Source organism: Lutra lutra, chromosome 2 (genome assembly GCF_902655055.1).
Source record: "Lutra lutra chromosome 2, mLutLut1.2, whole genome shotgun sequence".
Taxonomy (NCBI): domain Eukaryota; kingdom Metazoa; phylum Chordata; class Mammalia; order Carnivora; family Mustelidae; genus Lutra; species Lutra lutra.
In genome coordinates, this window is record NC_062279.1 from 69,914,275 (window position 1) to 69,934,617 (window position 20,343).

The window sequence follows — 20,343 nt, forward strand, 5'->3', positions numbered from 1 at the left end:
ATTTTTTGGGGACAGTTTCAGAAGAATAGGTATTAATTCTTCTTTAAATGTTTGACAGAATTCTCCTGGGAAGCCATCTGGCCCTGGGATCTGTTTGTTGGGAAATTTTTTATTACTACTTTAATTTCATTGCTGGTTATTGGTCTGTTCAGGTTTTCTATTTCTTCATATTTCAGTTTGGCAGTTTATAAGCCTCCAAGAGTGCATCCCTTTCATCCAGATTGTCTAATTTGTTGGCAGATAGTTGCTCATTATAAGTTCTTATAATTGCTCGTATTGGTTGTGATCTCTCCTCTTTCATTCATGATTTTATATATTTGGGTCCTTTTTCTTTTCTTTTTGATAAGTCTGGCCAGGGGTTTATCAATCTTATTAATTCTTCTGAAGAACCAGCTCCTAGTTCCGTTGATCTGTTCTACTGTTCTTTTGGTTTTATGTCATTGATTTCTGGTCTGATCTTTATTATCTCTCTTCTCCTGCTGGGTTAGGCTTTATTTGCTGTTCTTTCTCCAACTCCTTTATGAGTTAAGGTTAGGTTGTGTATTTCAGACTATTTTGTTTCTTGAGAAGGCTTGTATTGCTATATACTTCCTTTTCAGACTGCCTTTGCTGCATCCCAAAGATCTTGAACAGTTATGTTTTCATTTTCATTTGTTTCCATGAATTTTTAAAATTCTTCTTTAATTTGCTGGTTGACCCATTCATTCTTTAGTAGGATGCTCTTTAGCCTCCATGTATTTGAGTTCTTTCCAACTTTCCTCTTGTGGTTGAGTTCTAGTTTCAAAGCATTGTGGTCTGAAAATATGCAGGGAATGATCCCAGTCTTTTGGTACCAGTTAAGACCTGATTTGTGACCCAGGATGTGATGTATTCTGGAGAATGTTCCATATGCATTGGAGAAGAAAGTGTATCTTTTTGCTTTGGGATGGAATGTTCTGAATATATCTGTGAAGTCTATTTGGTCCAGTATGTCATTTAAAGCCCTTATTTCCTTGTTGATCTTTTGATTAGACAATCTGTCCATTTCATTGAGCGGTGTGGTAAAGTCCCCTACTATTACTGTGTTACTGTTGATGTGTTTCTTTGATTTGCTTATTAATTGGCTTATATAATTTGCTGTTCCCATGTTAGGGGCATAAATATTTAGAATTGTTGGATCTTGTTGGATAGACCCTTTAAGTGTGATATAGTGTCCTTCATCTTTTATTACAGTCTTTGCTTTAAAGTCTAATTTGTCTGATATAAGGATTTCTTTTGCTGCCCATTAGCATGATAAATGGTTTTCCACCCCCTCATTCTCTATCTGGAGGTGACTTTGGGTCTAAAATGAGTCTCTTGGGGCGCCTGGGTGGCTCAGTGGATTAAAGCCTCTGCCTTCGGCTCAGGTCATGATCCCAGGGTCCTGGGATCGAGCCCCACATCGGGCTCTCTGCTCAGCGGGGACCCTGCTTCCTCCTCTCGCTCTCTCTGCCTGCCTCTCTGCCTACTTGTGATCTCTATCTATCAAATAAATAAAATCTTCAAAAAAAAATACTTTAAAATGAGTCTCTTGCAGACAGTATATTGATGGTCTTGCTTTTTTATCCATTCTGATACCCTTTGTCTTTTGATTAGGGCATTTAGCCCATTTACACGCAGAGTCACTATGAAAGATATGAATTTAGTGCCATTGTATTTCCTGTAAGGTGACTATTACTGTATCTGTATCTCTGTTCCTTTTTGGTCTGTTTCTTTTGGACTCTCTCTTTGCTTAGAGGACCTCTTTCATTATTTCTTATAGAGCTGGTTTGGTGGATGGCAACTTATATTTGAACATACTTTAAGACACTACATTTCCCCCTTCCACATGTTATATTTTTGATGTCACTCTTTATACCTTTTTGTTTTACGTATCCCTTAACTAATTTTTGTAGATTTAGTTAATTTTACTACTTCTTTCTTTCTTTTTTTTTTTTGAAGATTTTATTTATTTATTTGACAGACAGATCACAAGTAGGCAGAGAGGAAGGCAGAGAGAGAGAGGAGAACGCAGGTTCCCTGCTGAGCAGAGAGCCTGATGCGGGGCTTGATCCCAGGACCCTGAGATCATGACCTGAGCGGAAGGCAGAGGCTTTAACCCACTGAGCCACCCAGGCGCCCCTTTACTACTTATTTCTTTAAATTTATGTGTATCTTTATAAGTGATTAATCCAGTTTTTACCATTTCCAGTGAGATTTTTACTTTTGTATGTTTTCTTGTTATTAATAATTGCCATTTCAACTTAAAGAAGTCCCTTAATATTTCTTATAAGACTGGTCTAGTGGTGATAACGTCCTTTATCTTGTTTGTCCAGTAAACTCTTTATCTTTTCTTTAAATCTGAATGATAATCTTGCCAGGTAAAGTCTTTTACTTTGTAAGCTTTTCCCTTTTAGCACTATTTATGTTATGACACTACGTTCTGGCTTGCAAACTTTCTGCTGAGAAATCTGACAGCTTTCTGGGGTTTTTCTTGTATGTGACAATTTGCTTTTTTCTTGGCGTTTTAAAAATTCTCTCTTTACTTTTGATATATTAATTATAGTGTGTGTTGGTGTAGCTTTCTTTTGGTTCATTTTATTTGGAATTCTCTGTACTCCCTGGACCTGGATTTCACTTTCTTCCCTAGGTTTGGGAAGTTTTCAGTCATTATTTATTAAGTTAAGTTTTCTGACCCCTTTCTTTTTCTCTTCTTCCGGTACCCATATAATGCAAATATTATTCCACGTGATACTGTCCTAGAAGTCCCTTATTTTCATTTTTTTAATTCTTTTTTTCTTTTTGATGCTCTGTCTGGGTGAGTTTCATGACTTTATCTTCCAGCTCACTAATCTGTACTTGTACTTCATCTTGTCTGCTGTTGAACCCCTCTAGTGTGTTTTTCAGTTCAATTTTTGTGTTCTTCAGCTCTGACTTTTGTTTGGTACTTTCTTATGTTTCCTTTCTGTTTGTCAAATTTCTCTCTATGTTTACCCATTCTTCTCCTGAGTTCAGTAAAGATATTTATGACAATTACTTTGAATTATTTATCAGGTATGTTACTTATCTTCATATTATTAGGTCTTTTTCTGAGATTTTTGTTTTGTTCTTTTGTTTGGAACATATGTCTCTGTTTCCTCGTTTGGCTTTCTCTATTTGTTTCTCTGTATTGGGTGAAAGAGTATCTCTCTCAGTCCTGAAGGGGAGTGGCCTTCTTTTGGAATATACTCTTCTTTCTACCTATTTTGCTTGCTTTTCTGTGTTTGTCTCTATGGCATATGTGGAACAGCCGCTTTTCCTTACCTTGGGAGGAATGGTCCTAAATATGGTTGTCATTTATGTTGACTGTGTGTGCTTGATGACTTGTGGTGGCTGGGTGGAACTGTGGCTGTTGTGGCCTGGAGGTCATAGGGCATTCTGTGCTGGGTTGCCTTGTTGGGGTGGTGTGGCCCAGAGTGGTCCTGTTTCTATCTGTTCATAGGGTGCCCTAGGAGGAGCTGAAACTGAAACAGATCCAAGCAAGGGATTCTGGGATTCTCAATGCAGTGGGCACCCTGGCAGGACAGCTAAAACTAAACTGGTTGCAGGCCTGGGAGGGAGTGTCTGGGGCCCCTAAATGCAGAGGACAGCCTGTCAGGACAGCTGAAGCACTGTGTAACACAGAGGATCCCATGGTTCTATACAGGGCACATTGGTCTGGTGAAACTGAACTAGGTATATTTCAGGGTGTTCTAGGACTCTCTGCATAGAGAGTGCTCTGACAAGGTGACTGGAGCTGAGGCAAGTACAGGTGGGGTGTTTTGGGGGCCTTCATACCTGGGGTACCCTGGCACGGCAGCCGGAGCCGAAGCAGGCATCACCTGGGAGGTCCTATAGCACCATGCACCAGAGCTACCCTTATAAACTGTCCAAAGCCATGGTGGTCTGGGCATGTGTGTTCTGGGGTCCTTTTGCACACCTGTGTCACCTTGGCACAAAAGGTGGAGCTGTAGTAAGGGCTGACCAGGGGTTTTGTGTGCAGTGCCCTCTGGCTACCTTGATGGCTGGATCTGGTGTGGGTTAGAGGCCTGGGGCCCATTGAAGTGGCAGGCCAGATAGGGTACCAGGACCCTGCTCCCTTTACTAAGGTAGAGGGGAGTGTAAACTGTGTTACTCACTAGCCCTTCTGACTTGGCCCAGAAAGAGTTCTATCAGCTCTCCCTGCCCCTTGGTGGATTTTTAAGACTTGCTCTTTTATATGCTGGTTGCTCTTTTAAAGCTCCAGAACTCCTGGGGCAGCTGTGGGCTAGGGACCCAGAGCATGATGAAGTGGGTAGGCCAGCTTTGGTGTCTTGTACCTTAATCTAGTCTGTGCTTTCATGGCGGAGGAGGTAGTGTAAACCACGGCACTTCCAGCCACTTGTACCTAGATGGAGTTATAGTTGCTCCTCTGTTTCATGGCGTTCTAGGGCCAGCTCTTTTAAATACTAATTGTTCTTTTAAACAGCTTATTTTCTGTGTCCCAGGGCAGACCAGTTTGTTTCCAGTCCCTCAGCACTGTAGTTCTCAACATTGGGGATGGGAGTTCCTTTTTTTTTTTTTTTTTAAACCACGTCTTTGTTTCTCTTGTTCTTTATTTAGTTTTGTAGAAGTTGTTAAATCAGCCTGTAGTTCTCTAGGAGAAATTGCTCCCATAAATAGGTGTAAAGTTGGTGTGTTCATGGAGGTGGTGAAAGCTTGAAAATGAGAAGTTTATAAGAAAAACTACAACCACTTAATGATACTGTCTTGTCACTTTTTAACTGGAAATATTTAGGCTAATAACATAGTATTACTACTCAGCGTATGATAAAAATATTTGCATGTCAGAAACTTGTTTCACTGCCGGTAATGTTATTTTTTTTAAGGATTCTGTTGTTATGCCACCAGAGGGAGCTCTATGAATAGGTTTAGTTCTGATTTTTAAAAAGAAATGCAAAATAAAACATTTCTCTTAATGTGATGTTTTATGTTACCATATTTTTCTCTTCTGTGTAGATACAGTTGAAGATACCTGTGTGATCTCAAAGAAGCAGCTTGTAGATAGAAACAATAATGTAGATAAATCCCGAAAACAGTATTAAGCAACAGAAACAAGATACAAAAGAATACATATTATATAATTCCATTCATTAGAAATTCAGAATCAGAAAAATACCAAACTATATTGTTTAGAAAGGCATATGTAAGTTGCAAAACAATAAAGAAAAGCAAGGTGGTAGTTAAAAAGTCAGGACTTTACCTCTGTAGTAGAGGTAGAATTTGTGAAAGGATACTTGGAGGGATTCTGGGTATTGGTTTGACTTGAGTTGTAGCTATATGGTTATTTATTTTTGCTAACCTCTGTGTAGATCTTTTATCTACTTTCCTATAGATGACTTTATATCCCACTAAAAAAAAGAAGAAAAAGAAAAAAGAAGAGATGATTATGTGGAATAGGTTAGAGAATTTGAGAAACTGACCCAAATATGTATGTGAATTTATTATATGATACATGAGGCATTTTAAACCAGTGGGGGAAAAAATGTATCAGCCTATAAATTGTTATGAGATAATTGAATTTCCTAGAAATCCTAGAAAAATGTAGATTCCCAATTCATATACCATGAATAAAAATTTATTTTAGATAGGTCTAAAAATAAAAATCTAACTATAAACGTTTAAAAATCTAAATATAAATTAAAGATCTAAATATAAAAATGAAACTAAGTGGCAGAAACAGAACATAATATCGAGGTTAAAATGTCTTCCTTAACAAAACAATATATGCAGATCTCATAAAGGATAAGATTGGCAGATTTAACTGTATATAAATTATAAACTTCTGTATGGTGAAAGATGCAATAAACAGCAACTAATAGAATGGGGAAAATATTTGTAACATCTGTAATAATCTTATTTTCTGCAGTATGCAAAGAGCTCCTATAATTGAACAACCCCACAATTAGATGAACAATTGGTACATAAAAAGAGAAATGTTAATCTCTCTTTACTGGGAGATATTGTTAACCTTTGTAAAAGCAGAAAATCAAGATAGATTGATAATACTCAATATTTGTGAGACTGTGAGTAAATGAGTGTTTTGGTGGGAGTATAATTTGGTGCAGACTCTTGGGAGGGCAGTTTTTCTCAACATCTAAGTTGTGTTAGACATGTCCTTCCAGACTAGAAAAACTGCCCTTCTGAAAGCTTGCATATGGCACAAAGATGAATGGACAGGGAAGTGCCTTACAAGCATATAGAGTAGGAAAAAGTAGAACCAACCCAGTTATCCATACCTAGAGGAATGCTAAAATAAATTAATTATATCTATTGTATGGAATATTGCCATTGTTAATTTGCTTACTACAGTGTGAAAATGTCAAGGAGCATTGTTAACAGTAAAAAGCATTTTTTCATCTAATAAGACATTGTTACTATGTTTGTGTAAGAAGCATAAAAAGCTAAAATTCTATGTATGTATATAGTTATATATATACTTAAGTGTATATATATATTTAAGTGTGTATTGGAAGGTTACTCATGAAAATACTGACAGTGGTTACCTCTACAAGTAGAGAGTGAAGTAGACTAACTTTTTACTATTGTTTAAATTTTATATAATAGTGAACATATATTGTAACTACTTTTTAAAAATTTATCTCTTCAATATTGGGCTTTCTAAATGACATTTTATTTTCATATTAGAGAACTTTGAAAATTAACATCTGTATCTGAGGACAGAACTTAGTAATTGTAGAAGAACCTTTTTTCATAGTTTCTTTGAATCTGAGGTTTCTTTTTGCTTAACAAACACCATACCAAACACTATAGTCATTCTTTTATTTTTAGGGATATATATGTATATAAATAAAATTTTTAGAGAAATTTATATATGTATATATATATTACATATATATGTTTGTATTTTGTTTTTTTCCTGCTCTAATCTTTATTATTTTCTGGCTTTGGACCTTGTTCTTTTTCTAGCTCCTTTAGATATACGGTTAGGTTTTGTATTTGAGATTTTTCTTGTTTCTTGAGGTAGGCCAATATTGCTATAAACTTCCCTTTTATTTTTTTTAAAGATTTTATTTATCATTTATTTGACAGAGATCACAAGTAGGCAGAGAGGCAGGCAGAGAGAGAGGAAGGGAAGCAGGCTCGCTGCCAAGCAGAGAGCTGGATGCGGGGCTCGATCCCAGGACCCTGGAATCATGAGCTGAGCCAAAGGCAGAGGCTTTAATCCACTGAGCCACCCAGGCGCCCCTAAACTTCCCTTTTAGAATAGCTTTTGCTTTGTCCCAAAGATTTTGGACTGTTGTGTTTTCATTTTCATTTGTTTACATGTATTTTTTTTAATTTCTCTTTGAATTCTTGGTTGACCTATTCATTGTTTAGTAGCTTGTTATTTAGCTCCATGTGTTTGTATTCTTTCCACAGTTTTTCTTGTGATTGATTTCTAAAACTTTACCATTGTGGTTGGAAAGGATGCATGATATGGTTTTAATCTTTTTAAGTTTATTGAACCTTGTTTTGTGGCCTAATATTCTGGAGAATGTTACATGTGCATTGGAAAAGAATGTGTATTCTGAGGTTTTGGGGTGGAGTATTCTGTATGTATCTGTTAGGTATATTTGTCTAATGTGATTTTCAAAGCTGCTGTTTCCTTGTTGATTTTCTGTCTGAATGATCTATCCATTGATGTAAGTAGGTGTTAAGAGTTTCTTCCTATTATTGTGTTACTGTGGGGATAATATGTTTTGAAACAGAGTCATGGCAGTATTTGGCTTTACCTTTTTCTTATTTTAAGTTTCCACAAATTTGCATTTTTCAAATAGGTACCTCAAAATCCTTATCTAATTTGTAGTTTTACTTTTTGTCCAGGCCCATCACATTCCAGTGAAGAAAGTGAATCCCGGAGAAGAAAGGAGGAAAATGTTTGAGGTATAAAGACATCTGTCTGCTTATTTTAAAGCTTTGCAAAAACAATTCTAAGAAACAAAATCTTATAAAACCTCCAAACCTTTCCTCCTTATTTCTTTCAAACAAATAAACCTTCAACTTAATCCTTTTTTTCTCTTCCTAATCTCCCTGGGCATATGTTTACATTGGTATACTAACTTTCCTTATGAAACTAGAAAAAGTAGGAATTACTATTGATAAAACTGTTCTTTTTTATTTAAGGAAGCAGCAAGAAAGCGAAGGTTGGAATTTATTGAAAAAGAAAAGAAACAAAAGGATCAGGTAGTTTTTTTGCTTTTTTCTTCCTTGCCAAGTTGTGGACGATAATAGTTTCAAGAGTTCTAAGAAGTTTGTCTTTAAAATTGTTACAGATTAGTTTAATGAAGGCCGAGCAGATGAAAAGACAGGAAAAGGAAAGGGTAAGAGGATAATCCATTTTTCTATGGTGCATTCTACCCCCTCCCCACACATATACTTTTTTTTCTCTAAAGGAATACACTGATTTCCATTGTGTAAGTAAATATATTTCATGTATTTTATATTAAATACTTGAAATTGTGTTTTGTTTCTTTTCCCCAAAAGTTGGAGAGAATAAATAGGGCCAGGGAACAAGGATGGAGAAACGTGCTAAGTACTGGTGGAAGTGGTGAAGTAAAGGTAGGCATTTGATACCCATATGGTTACACTGCTGTGGTTTGTTTCTCCAGTTTCACCTTGCTCTTTGAAATGTATATAACTGGCTTTGGGAGGAGGGGAGGTATTAACTTTTTACCTGGAATTCTTCATCTATTACAAATTCTTAGTTTTCCTACATGTATTTGATACATAATTTGTATTGATAACTAATATCTGACACTGGTAAATTGTTTAAAAAGTTCAGCGTGAAGGCTATGATACATCATTTCTTCCAGAAGAATCTTTTTAAAAATTCAATAAAATTTTTCACACTTCTGCCTAAAATTCTTTTATTGCTTCATCTAGCCTTAAGGAATAAGTTTTCATAAGATTCTTGTTAGACTGGCACCTGCCTATCTCTCTAAGCTCATTTCCATCCATTCCCTACCACAGGCTATGTGCTCAAGTGAGGTTGAACTAAAGATCATACTTGTATTGTAGTTTTCTTATTGTGTGTAACCTGCCTAATCTCTTTGTCTTTGCACAGTGTTTCTCTTTACTTGAGAGCACCCCTCCCTCCCTCTTCACTGTCAATCCCACAACCAACCATTTATCTAGATAGCAGATTACCTAGCTAACCATTTACCTAGATATATTAATTCAGACATTCCTTTTGGGTAGATCCAGACTCTATAACCTTGGGCAAGTTACTTAACTTTTCTAAGCCTTAACTTCTTCATTTAAAAAAAAAAAAAGAAAAAAAATTTTGAAAACAATGCCTGCAGTGTGGCTAGTAAGGACTCATAGGTTTGACTCCCTGTTTCTTTCTTGTTCTGTTTTTCTGAATCTTAAATTTCCTCTTTTGCTCTTGTAGCATCCTTAGGTATCTATGGTAGGCTGAATTCTTTTTTTTTTTTTTTTTTAAGATTTTATTTATTTATTTGACAGAAAGAGATCACAAGTAGGCAGAGAGGCAGGCAGAGAGAGAGGGAAGCAGGCTCCTTGCAGAGCAGAGAGCCCGATGCGGGGCTCAATCCCAGGACCCTGAGATCATGACCCGAGCTGAAAGCAGAGGCTTTAACCCACTGAGCCACCCAGGCGCCCCGGTAGGCTGAATTCTAAGATGGTCCCTCAAAGTTATGATTATGGTGTAGATACCTTGTATTCCCTCCCCTTGGTGGAACCTTATGGTTAGGGTGGTGTCACAGTTCTCTTGATTAGATTTTGTTGCATGGTGAAGTGGTGATGGGATAGTCACTCCTGTGATTACTGTTGACATTTAACTAGATTCCCTCATAACAGACTGGAAGGCGAGAAGAAAGTCTGAGAGACATGCTTCTGCTGGCCTCTAAAAAAGCAAACAATGTTGCAGGGAAGTATAGGTAGCCTTTAGGAGTAGACAGTCCTCTTTGACCAACAAGTAGCAAGAAAGTGGTGACCTTAGCATTATGGCCACAAGGAAACGAATTCTTCCAATATCTAGTGAACTTGAAAGAGGATCCTGATCCTCAGATGAGAATTGCAGTTCTGGCTGACACCTTCATTGCTCTCTGGTGAGATCCTGAACAGGAGACCCAGCTAACTGCATCCAGACTGCTGAGCCAAGAAAACAGTGAGATAATAAATGGGTATTGTCTTAAGCTACTAAGTTTGTGGTAATTTGTTACACAGCAATAAAAAAATGAATATACTTTTATTCCTCTGTATTATAATTTTAACGCATGTCATCCAGTCAACTTTTAGTCAACATGTCTTTATTTTTTTTAATTTTATTTTTTCAGTGTTCCAGGATTCATTGTTTATGCACCACATGTCTTCAAATTGTGAATTCATTCCCTGACCCAAGCTCATTAGTATCTAGGTGCTAAATAGATTTATCAAATTGACGTGATTACCATTTTTACTTCTTTTCCCCAAAAGTTATAATTTGAATAAAAGTTCGTTTTATGTAGATATGTGTGTTCTGTGCTGGCTTTCATATTTTTCATATTACGTATTAATAATTCAGTAAGTCACTTTTTCTAATTCTGTTTTAATATACTGTTTTTAGTAATATACTTTTATCTTTATTATACTTTAGCATTTTTGTGCTGTACCATCTACTGTACTTGGAAGTAGAGCTTGCTACCTCCTGAATGACAAGAATGACTCAGTGTTGCCCATTCTAAAATAACTAATTCCATATCTTAACTGATTCTAAAATAAAACAACAATTAAAATGTAGGCCCTTTGATTTTGTCAAGCATTTTATATCAAGTACATGGTTAGTGTTGAGAATTTGATTATTTTTTCTTCTCCTTTTGCATATATCCTCTATGCAATAAAATGTCTTTTCTTCTATGATGTCTAAAGCTATACTTAATCCTGAAGTCCAGTTTAATCAATGTTGTTTGGTAACTGATTGGGACAGTTTTTCAACAGAATTCCATAGTATGTGCTTAATAGATTTCTGCTTCATTTTATAAATTTCTATAATGCTTTTATTGAGGATTAAGAAAACTATTTCCCATGACTTAAAGCAAATTCTTTTTTCTTTTAATTTTTTAAAAGATTTTATTTATTTGACAGAGAGAGAGCACAAGTAGGCAGAGCGGCAGGCAGAGGGAGAAGGAGAGGGAGAAGCAGGCTCTCCACTGAGCAGGGAGCCTGACACGGGGCTCGATTATAGGACCCTGGGATCATGACTTGAGCTGAAGGTAGCCGCTTAATTGACTGAGCCACCCAGGCGCCCTTAAGGCAAATTCTGATGTTAGTTTCTGTACTTCTTTCCCATGGAGTTTGAAATAGTTAACCTCTAGGACCCTGGGATCATGACTTGAGCTGAAGGCAGCCGCTTAATTGACTGAGCCACCCAGGCACCCTTAAAGCAAATTCTGATGTTAGTTTCTGTACTTCTTTCCTATGAAGTTTGAAATAGTTAACCTCTTAGGTTGTTTGACTTCTCTACAGTTGATAGGGGCCTAGAGCCTCAGTATAATGTTGATCAAATTAAGGAAATCCCCTAACTAAAGATAAAACGGAAACTAGACATTAAGGGAAAGATTTCAAAATTAATACCATTATTATAAACCTCTAAGAAGGCATTATTCAGAGTATAAATTACCAGATGTCTTTGGTTATTTAATATCTGCAAAATCTGGGACTTACTGCTTTATTTCTGATGTATCTCTTATGAATGTGTTTTTTTTTTTACATTATGAAATGTTGTACATACATAGTTGGATCATACGGTGATCATAATATGTGAGAAGCTTATCTGTGGTTTGAAAATATATTCAAATACTACTCAGCAATAAAAAGCAATAAGCTGTTAATACACGCAACAACACGGATTAGTCAAAAACATACTGAGTTAAAGAAGCCAGACAAAAGAGTACATATTGTATGATTTCAATTACATGAAATTATGGAAAAGGCAGTCCAATCCATGACAGAGAGCAGATCAGTGGTTGCTGGGATGAGGGAATGTTGCCTGCAGAGTAACGAGGGAACTTTTTTGGGGTGATGGATATGCTTTTGATTGTGGTAGTAGTTACACAGGTGTATATTCTGTGTTATATTTGTCAAAACTTACCCACCTGTGCTTCTAATTGGTGAAGAAGGTGATTTTTGAAATATCATATTGCTTCAGTGTTCTAGTCCAGTATTTTCAGCATTACTTTCAACATTACTTTCCAGTATTTTCAGCCTTCATTTTCGCTAAAGAGAAACATTAGACAACTCAAATTCAAGTCAAGGTGATATTAGCACCAGACTATATTCAGAGAGTAACCAGTCTCAAAAGAGATGCAACTGCTTTTCATCAGAATTCTGATTCTGATTCTTGCCTTGAGAGGCACATTTTGAAGATGTGTGTGAGGATTCTTTTAATGGGGTTTCCTGCCTAATTAGTTACCTTCCCTATTTCTAACAACTTTCATCTCTTCTCAGACATCTTCAATCAGTTATCTGTATTCATTTCCAGTTTTTTTTTTTTTTTTAACTCATGCTTTCTTATAATATTGTCTGCAGCTTACTATGTCAGGATTTTATCCCACTGGGTACACTGAAATTTACCTGATTCTGGTTTTTTTCTTTGCCTCTTTTCTTTGCCAGATTTCTTAAGATGTGATCACTTGGAAGATCTTTTACTTGTCAGTATTCTGGCTTCTGTTCTCATCACTTCACCCACAAAAATGGATTTTGAAATGCTACCACTCAACTTCAGTCATAACAGTTTCTTTTTAGTGTTGTTGACCTCTGCATTTGAGATTATTAATTTCCTCTTGATTGTGAAATTCTTTCACCTTGACTTGTGCAGCATTTCACACTTACTTTTAAAACTCTTATCCTTGTCTGACATCTGTTTTCTAACTATGAGTTTTCCACACATTTGAGTTCTTATGTTTCAGTAGTTGTGGCATTATGTCTGCCTTTATTCTGTGTTATTCACAGAGAGACTCCACAGCTCCCTTCCCTTTTTCATTGATTGCCTTTCTTTACTTCTAGGCTTGTGACTAGGCATCAGCGCAGTAAGCCTTCCAGTTAGTTCCTCTACCTTTTTCTCTCTCTTATTACTGCTTATCATGCATCATTTGACTCACCTTCTTAAAAACTGTTTTGCTTTGCTATACCTTTCAGAAAGTTTATAAATGCTTTCTGTTGTCCTTTATTATATATCCTTTATTATATTATTATATATTACATATTATATATCTATAGCAGTTAGAGATACTAGCCTTTTTGACCAATGTCTGCCTTCTTTTCATATTTGTTTGCATACTCTTTTCCTCCTCCTGCTGTCAACACCCAAATATTACACATACATTGCTTATTTTTACTTTAATACCCTGGCTTATATTTAATCATTCAGTCTATCTTTGTTACGTTGCTTTCGAGGCTGGGTTGAACAGTATCTTTCTCCAGTACCTTTTTTTTCTTTTGAGGAATTTTTATTTCTGGTAAGTTTTTTTCTATTTTTTGAAAGTTGCTCAGTCTCAGTACTTACTATATCTTTACCATTTGTGGAGTTGAAGGATTTGAGGTATATTAAATGCCATATGTAAATGTTTTTGTTAAATATAATTTCAAATGTTACTAAAGTAGGCTCTGCTTTTACTTATGAACTGTACATGTTTAAACTTAATAGAATGGCATCATAAAATATGTATGAGAAACTTGTTTCAAAACAAGACCAGACTTTTCAATATTTACAATTTTAATCTTTTTATATTTTTGTTTGTTAAATTATGCTTTATTCTTAGTAACAAAGTATACTACTTTTATATTTTTGACATGGTTATAGTAGGAAAACCTTTTGCTTTAGGCTGTTTATTAATGTGTTCAAATTAGCTAATTGCTTTTTAAAAGTCATGTGTTGAAAAAAAAACCTTTCTTTTGAGGGTACTACAGGCCTTTTGGGCCTTATGAGATAAACATGTGAGAGCTCTTTGTTTAATTCCTAGGCTCCCTTTTTTGGCAGTGGAGGGGCTGTGGCTCCATCATCTTTTTCTTCTCGAGGACAGTATGAACATTATCATGCTATTTTTGATCAAATGCAACAACAAAGAGCAGAAAATAATGAAACTAAATGGAAAGGAGAAATATATGGCCGAAGACATCCAGAAAGGTATGGCTGTGTTCTGCAGAAGTTGCTTATGCTTTGCTTCAGAGAAAATAACAAAAGTCATTTTGCATGTTTATCTGCAGAGGAATTTCATCTGAAATACATACAGGATTTCCTAAGGGGCTACAGGTCCTCACCATTTCCCAAATGCTGATTCTCTTAGAAAATCTTTGAAAAGATTGAAGATCATGTCTAAATAAGCCAATGTAAACAGGTTGAGCTGTGATGATCCATAAATTCATTCTTGTGTGTAATTTTGCCTTATGTCCTATATAGCTTAGTATCTATGCTTTGTATATGTTTTCTTTATTGATGACAAAGAATATTTTTTTGCCTTTTGGATGCAGTAATTTTCTCAGATGCAAATTTGGCCTTTGATTATATTTGACAAGCGTGTAGCTCTTCAACTTAGCTTAATTTTTGTAGCTTATTTATATGTTATAGTCTGAACATATTTACTTAAAGGGAGATGTGATAATATCACTTTAAACCACCATATGATCATAATAATTTCACCCACTTGCTTTAAATGAATCAAAATATATTAAAATGGAATCACACTTTATGCAAAATTTCAAAGCATGCCTTTTTCTTCCTCTCTTAGAATCCCACTTTTTGTTGTTTTGGCTTGTTTTCTTACATGTGTCTCTGATTGATGACTATGACCTTGTTCATCAGATTTTTCCTTTTCTTTCACTGAATTAATTTGATAGTAATCAGTAGTCTTAATTTTCATGGTTCCTTTTTTCTTAAGTATGTATACATGTTTTCCCTAGATATTCCCATTTTTTTCTATAAAACATCTGTTGAAAAAAAGCAGATAGCATTTTGTGAAAATTTACTTATGTTGTCTTTTTCATGTCATTTTAAGGAGAATACTTTCGAATGTAATAAAAATCTTTATGATCCCTGTCACTTAAAAAAGATGATTAAAATGTAGGTGAGCAGAGATAAATAAATGAGGTGAATATAAATTAACATTATGAATTATATACAGTAGCCTAAAGTATTAATTAAGCTAATTGTAGAGTCTCTTTTTGAGAAAGGAAGGCTACCAATTCACAATATGCATTTTTTTTATGAAATGAAAATTTTTTTTTATGAAATGGAAAGCAAATTTGTGTGTGGCTTTTATTCTGTGGTGTTATGGATATTCTAGTGTTTAATTTGGCTTTATGTTGCTTTATATTAATCTAAAATAAATAAGTATAGTATAAAGAAAATAGAGAAAACTATATTATGCTTCTTCACACTGTTCAAATCTTCCAGTTGAACATTCCATTGGAATGACAAATAATGGTCTACATTGGGCCATTTTTTATCAAACTTCTATTATAACCTTGAAATATTTGCATATGTTTGAGTTTCAAATTCTCTTAAATAGCTACTTCTTCCATTATACCACACTTTCCATTCAATCTTTGTTTTGCATTAGATGTAGTTTCACTATTTTGATTTTCAGTTTTTGAATCATTTGTGGTTATGATCGTATTTATTTCATTTATATCAACTCTGTGGGCTTAACAGTACTCAGACATATAGTATACCTTTTCTTATGTTGCATGAAATTATTGTTCTTACTATTAATGATAGTAGGTATTTTTGAATGCTTATTATATACCAAGTTGGATTTATTCATCACAGCAACCCTTTTAATTAGGTATTATTCTTTTAATAAAGATGAACAAATTAGGATTTACAGAGATTTAAAACTTATGCAAGGTCACTTAGCTAGTAAGTGTTAGAGCTCAGATTTAAACTAAGTCCATCTGACTGTAGAGTTCTCCTTAAACACGCTCTCTCTATTTTTTAAAAATTTTATTTATTTGAGAGAGACAGAGTAGCAATAGAGATAGAGCACAAGTGGGGAGGAGAGGAAGAAGCAGGCTCCCCATTGAACAGGGAGCATAATGTCGAACTCAATCCCAGGATCCTAGAACCTGACCTGAGCCAAAGGCAGATGTTTGACTGAGCCACCCAGGTGCCCCTTAAACACTCTCTTACGAAGATCTGTCAGCTTCTTGAGATATTACTAGTGAACAAGCTAAACAGTTATTGCTTTAGTTGGTTATGAAGTTTTAAAATATTGGGTACTTTAAACATTTAACGTGGTATCAGTAACTGCATGAACTTTCATATATACTTGCTGAATTTATTTTGATTTTATTTGAGGACATGGAAAATAGAAAAACTGGCAGAAAACTAAAGATCATTGTATGTCATATAATTTTCAAAAAGCATATTCTATAAACTAGACCAGTTTTCTTCATCTTGATCCCTGGCAAGATTAAAAGCAATGTCTGCAAGTATCTTAGGAGGAAGCAGTAATCACTCTGACAAAGTATAAATTCACACAGAATAGAGTATGTCAAATATATCTTTTTGTATGTTGTTGTTAGGATTATAGGCTAGAAGTTCAGTTCTCAAACTGTATGGTGAGGCAACCTAGAGCATCATAGTGCCTTGGATATTTTATAATTTTGAAGGAAGCACAACTATATCTTTTGGACAAAGCACAGATCACTACTCTTAAACAGTTTGGACCTAACTAATAAATGAAATTGCTAGGTATTTCTGTTGGCCTAGAGGCAGTATGAAAAAATTAATTAGATACCTAGTAGAGTAGATAAACCTCAGCAGTATATTGTTTGTATTCATAGGATGCTAATTAATATTTTTATGTCATCCAAATAAAAAAATTTTAGAGGCTTGGCATCAAACTAATCTTACTTTTTAAGGTGGGCATAGAAAAAACATTTAAAGGATGCAGTCATCATATTTCATACAGAAGATATAAAGTGGAAAGAAATAGTAAATTGATTAGGTAAGGTAGGATTGATTAGGACACAAAGTAATCTCTGTAGACCATAGCTACAGTGAATTTGCTTTGGATAAAATTTAACAGGAATAAATTTGATGTACTTTTGAATCTGAAGAATTATCTTCCAAAAAAAATACATAGTTGAAAAAAGGTTTATAAATAGCATGCATTAAAAAAAAAAATTAAATACCCTTCCTTTTCCCATGGATCAAATTATAGCCCCTGAATGGCCTACAATGTCTCATAGAGGCCTCTGTACTCCTTCTTATCTTGGTGCTTCTGCTTTCTATACTTCCAGGAGTGAAGAGATAAAAGACATTTTTTTTTCCCATCCTTATTCCTTTGCATCTGCTGCTCCCTCTGCCTAACATATCTTTGCCTCTGCCCACTTTGCCTGGCTAATGCCTGTTCATTATTCTGGCCTTGGTTTATGTTAACAGTTATTTATTAGCTCTATAAAATAAAATTGAGGACCTGCTTGAGGAATTCTGGCTTTTAATTTTGCCAGGTAAGTCCAATAAAAAAAAGTTATCAGCCCTAATTCCATCCTTTGGCAAAAGAATGGACTTTTTTCCTTTTTTTTTAAGTAGGCTCCACATTCAGCATGGAGCCCACTTGAGCTCATGACCCCTGAGATCGAGACCTGACCTCAGATTAGGAGTTGGAGGCTGGGGCGCTTGGGTGGCTTAGTTGGTTAAGCGTCTGACTCTCGATTTTGGCTCCGGTCATGATCTCAGGGTTGTGAGATCAAGCCCTGTGTTGGGATCAGCACTCAACGAGGAATCTGCTCGAGATTCTCCCTCTCCCTCTGCCTCTCCCTGCTGCATTCACTCTCTCTCTTTGTCTCAAATAAAAATAAAAAAATATTTTAAAAAAGACTCAGACACTTAAGTGACTGGGCCACCTAGGCACTCCAAAGGAGTGGACATTTTATTTTATTATTTTTTTAAAGATTTTATTTATTTGACAGAGAGCGGTCACAAGTAGGCAGGGGGGCAGGCAGAGAGAGGGGGAAGCAGGCTCCCTGTTGAGCAGAGAACTCGATTCAGGGTTCCAGTGTTTTCTATTGTTTTTCTTTTCATTTATAAGGAGTTGCAGGAGAGAAGCAGAGCTTTGATACATGATTTAAACTTGCTTTTTTTTTTTTTTAAAAGATTTTATTTATTTATTTGACACAGAGAGAGAGAGACAGCGAGAGAGGAACACAAGCAGGGGAAGTGGGAGAGGGAGAAGCAGACTCTCCGCTGAGCAGGCAGCCAGATGTGATGCGGGGCTCCATTCCAGGACCCTGGGCTCATGACGTGAGCTGAAAGCAGCCACTTAACTAAGCCACCCAGGGGCCCCAAACTTGCTTCTTTTTCCTTAATTTAACCTATTTTGAATATGTGAATCTATTCTCCACCAGGATCTGAACTTAAGAGAAATAAATTTGACTGCTCAGCCTTAAATTATAAAATCAACACACTAAAAAAGAATAAAAGAAATAAGCTGTAAACCTAATGAGATGGAATGGCTTGTTGACAAAGACAAGGTTTTTGTTGAGACCTGATCCCATTAACATGTACAAATAAAAAAATTAACTTATGAGGATGATAGTAGTAAATGCAAAGGTAATGGTGAGAGATATGAAGGGTGCCCCAAAAGCTCCCCTTTAGCTATCCAAGCAACGACCAAAGAAGGAATGCTCAATTCATCCTTAAGGCCTCTTCATACAGGCTCATTTCTGCTATAAAGAGGCATGTGTCCAGTTGTGACAGCATTGGTCCAGTTGTGACCAACTTATTCAGGCTTAGAACAGCAGTAATGACTAGCCAGTATTCATTCTCTGACCAGTGGTATTCTATCACTAAGTTTTCAATAGTTGTCAATAATATAAGGAAAAAAAAAAAGAATCCTATGTGAAAGGGAGATGACAAGGTACTTAGCTTCCAGTATTTTTAAAAATAGGAAATATGTAAGCAATCTTGAACTCAGCAATGGAAGCAATATTAAAAGGGAACTTGAGGATGAGAGGGGGCAAAAAAAAGAATAAATGTTTTTGAGTAAAGCAGAACACTGAGGAGCAAAGATAATAGCTTAAGTTTGAGGGAGTTATAAAAGTTGTTGATCCATGAGAGTGGAAAAGGATTACAGCATATATGTAAATATGAGACAAAGAGTATTATGAAGCATGGAGTTAGGAGAATATCATACAAACAGCAGTAAAATTGTTTCCTTACCAATGATTACTAGTTATAAAAGATAAGGGTATTTATTTATGTATATAAATAAATAAGTAAATAAATAAACCCTGTTATATATATAATATGTATATTTATATAAAATAGAAAAGCCTGGAACCTAGTATAATTATATTGTGCTATAAGAATATAACTACTTGGGGCTCCTGGGTGGCTCAGTGGGTTAAGCCGCTGCCTTCAGCTCAGGTCATGATCTCGGAGTCCTGGGATCGAGCCCCGCGTCGGGCTCTCTGCTCAGCGGGGAGCCTGCTTCCTCCTCTCTCTCTGCCTGCCTCTCTGCCTGCTTGTGCTCTCTCTGTCACATAAATAAATAAATTCTTAAAAAAAAAAAAAAAAGAATATAACTACTTATAGGATTCTTTTTTTTTTTTTTTTTTTTTTTTTTTTTAAGATTTTATTTTGTTTCAGGGAGAACACAAGCCGGGGAGCGACAAAGGGAGAGGGAAAAGGAGGCTATATCCCAGGACCCTGGGATCATGACCTGAGCTGAAGGCAGACAGTTAACCAACTGAGCCAGCCAGGCACCCCTCACACAGGATTCTTGAGTTGGGTCTTTTTTTTTTTTAAAGATTTTATTCATTTATTTGAGAGAAAGAGGAAGAACATGTAGCAGGTAGGTAGAGGGAGAGGAAGAAGCAGACTCCCCACTGAACAGGGAGCCCAACATGGGGCTCAATTCTAAGACCCCAAAATCATGATCTGAGCAGAAGGCAGATGCTTAACCAACTGAGCTACCTAGGTGCCCCTCGCATAGGATTCTTTTTTTTTTTTTTAAAGATTTTGTTTATTTATTTATTTGACAGACAGAGATTACAAGTAGGTAGAGAGGCAGGCTGAGAGAGAGGAGGAAGCAGGCTCCCTGCTGAGCAGAGAGCCCGATGCGGGGCTCGATGCGGGGCTCGATCCCAGGACCCTGGGATCATGACCTGAGCCGAAGGCAGAGGCTTTAACCCACTGAGCCACCCAGGCGCCCCTTGCATAGGATTCTTAACCAAACATTCATACATCTTTTCTCTCCCTTTTGTTCATGGAAAGGTGAAATCCGAAGGAAAGTCACCAGTGGGTTTTCCGTCTTGTTTTTCTGTTTGCCAAAGTAATAAAGG

The 20,343-nt window shown here is 36.0% G+C and overlaps 1 protein-coding gene across 5 annotated transcripts in view; it reads left to right on the top strand.

Moving 5' to 3' along the window:
* NEK1 (NIMA related kinase 1) overlaps positions 1-20,343 on the top strand; it is a 213,697-nt gene that overhangs the window by 61,253 nt on the left and 132,101 nt on the right. For all 5 annotated transcript variants that reach the window (XM_047717704.1, XM_047717706.1, XM_047717707.1 and 2 more), the window contains exons 13-17: positions 7,882-7,941; positions 8,182-8,241; positions 8,331-8,378; positions 8,542-8,616; positions 14,019-14,182. In XM_047717704.1, the coding sequence (XP_047573660.1) occupies positions 7,882-7,941; positions 8,182-8,241; positions 8,331-8,378; positions 8,542-8,616; positions 14,019-14,182 (407 nt within the window). The remainder of the gene's footprint in view (positions 1-7,881; positions 7,942-8,181; positions 8,242-8,330; positions 8,379-8,541; positions 8,617-14,018; positions 14,183-20,343) is intronic.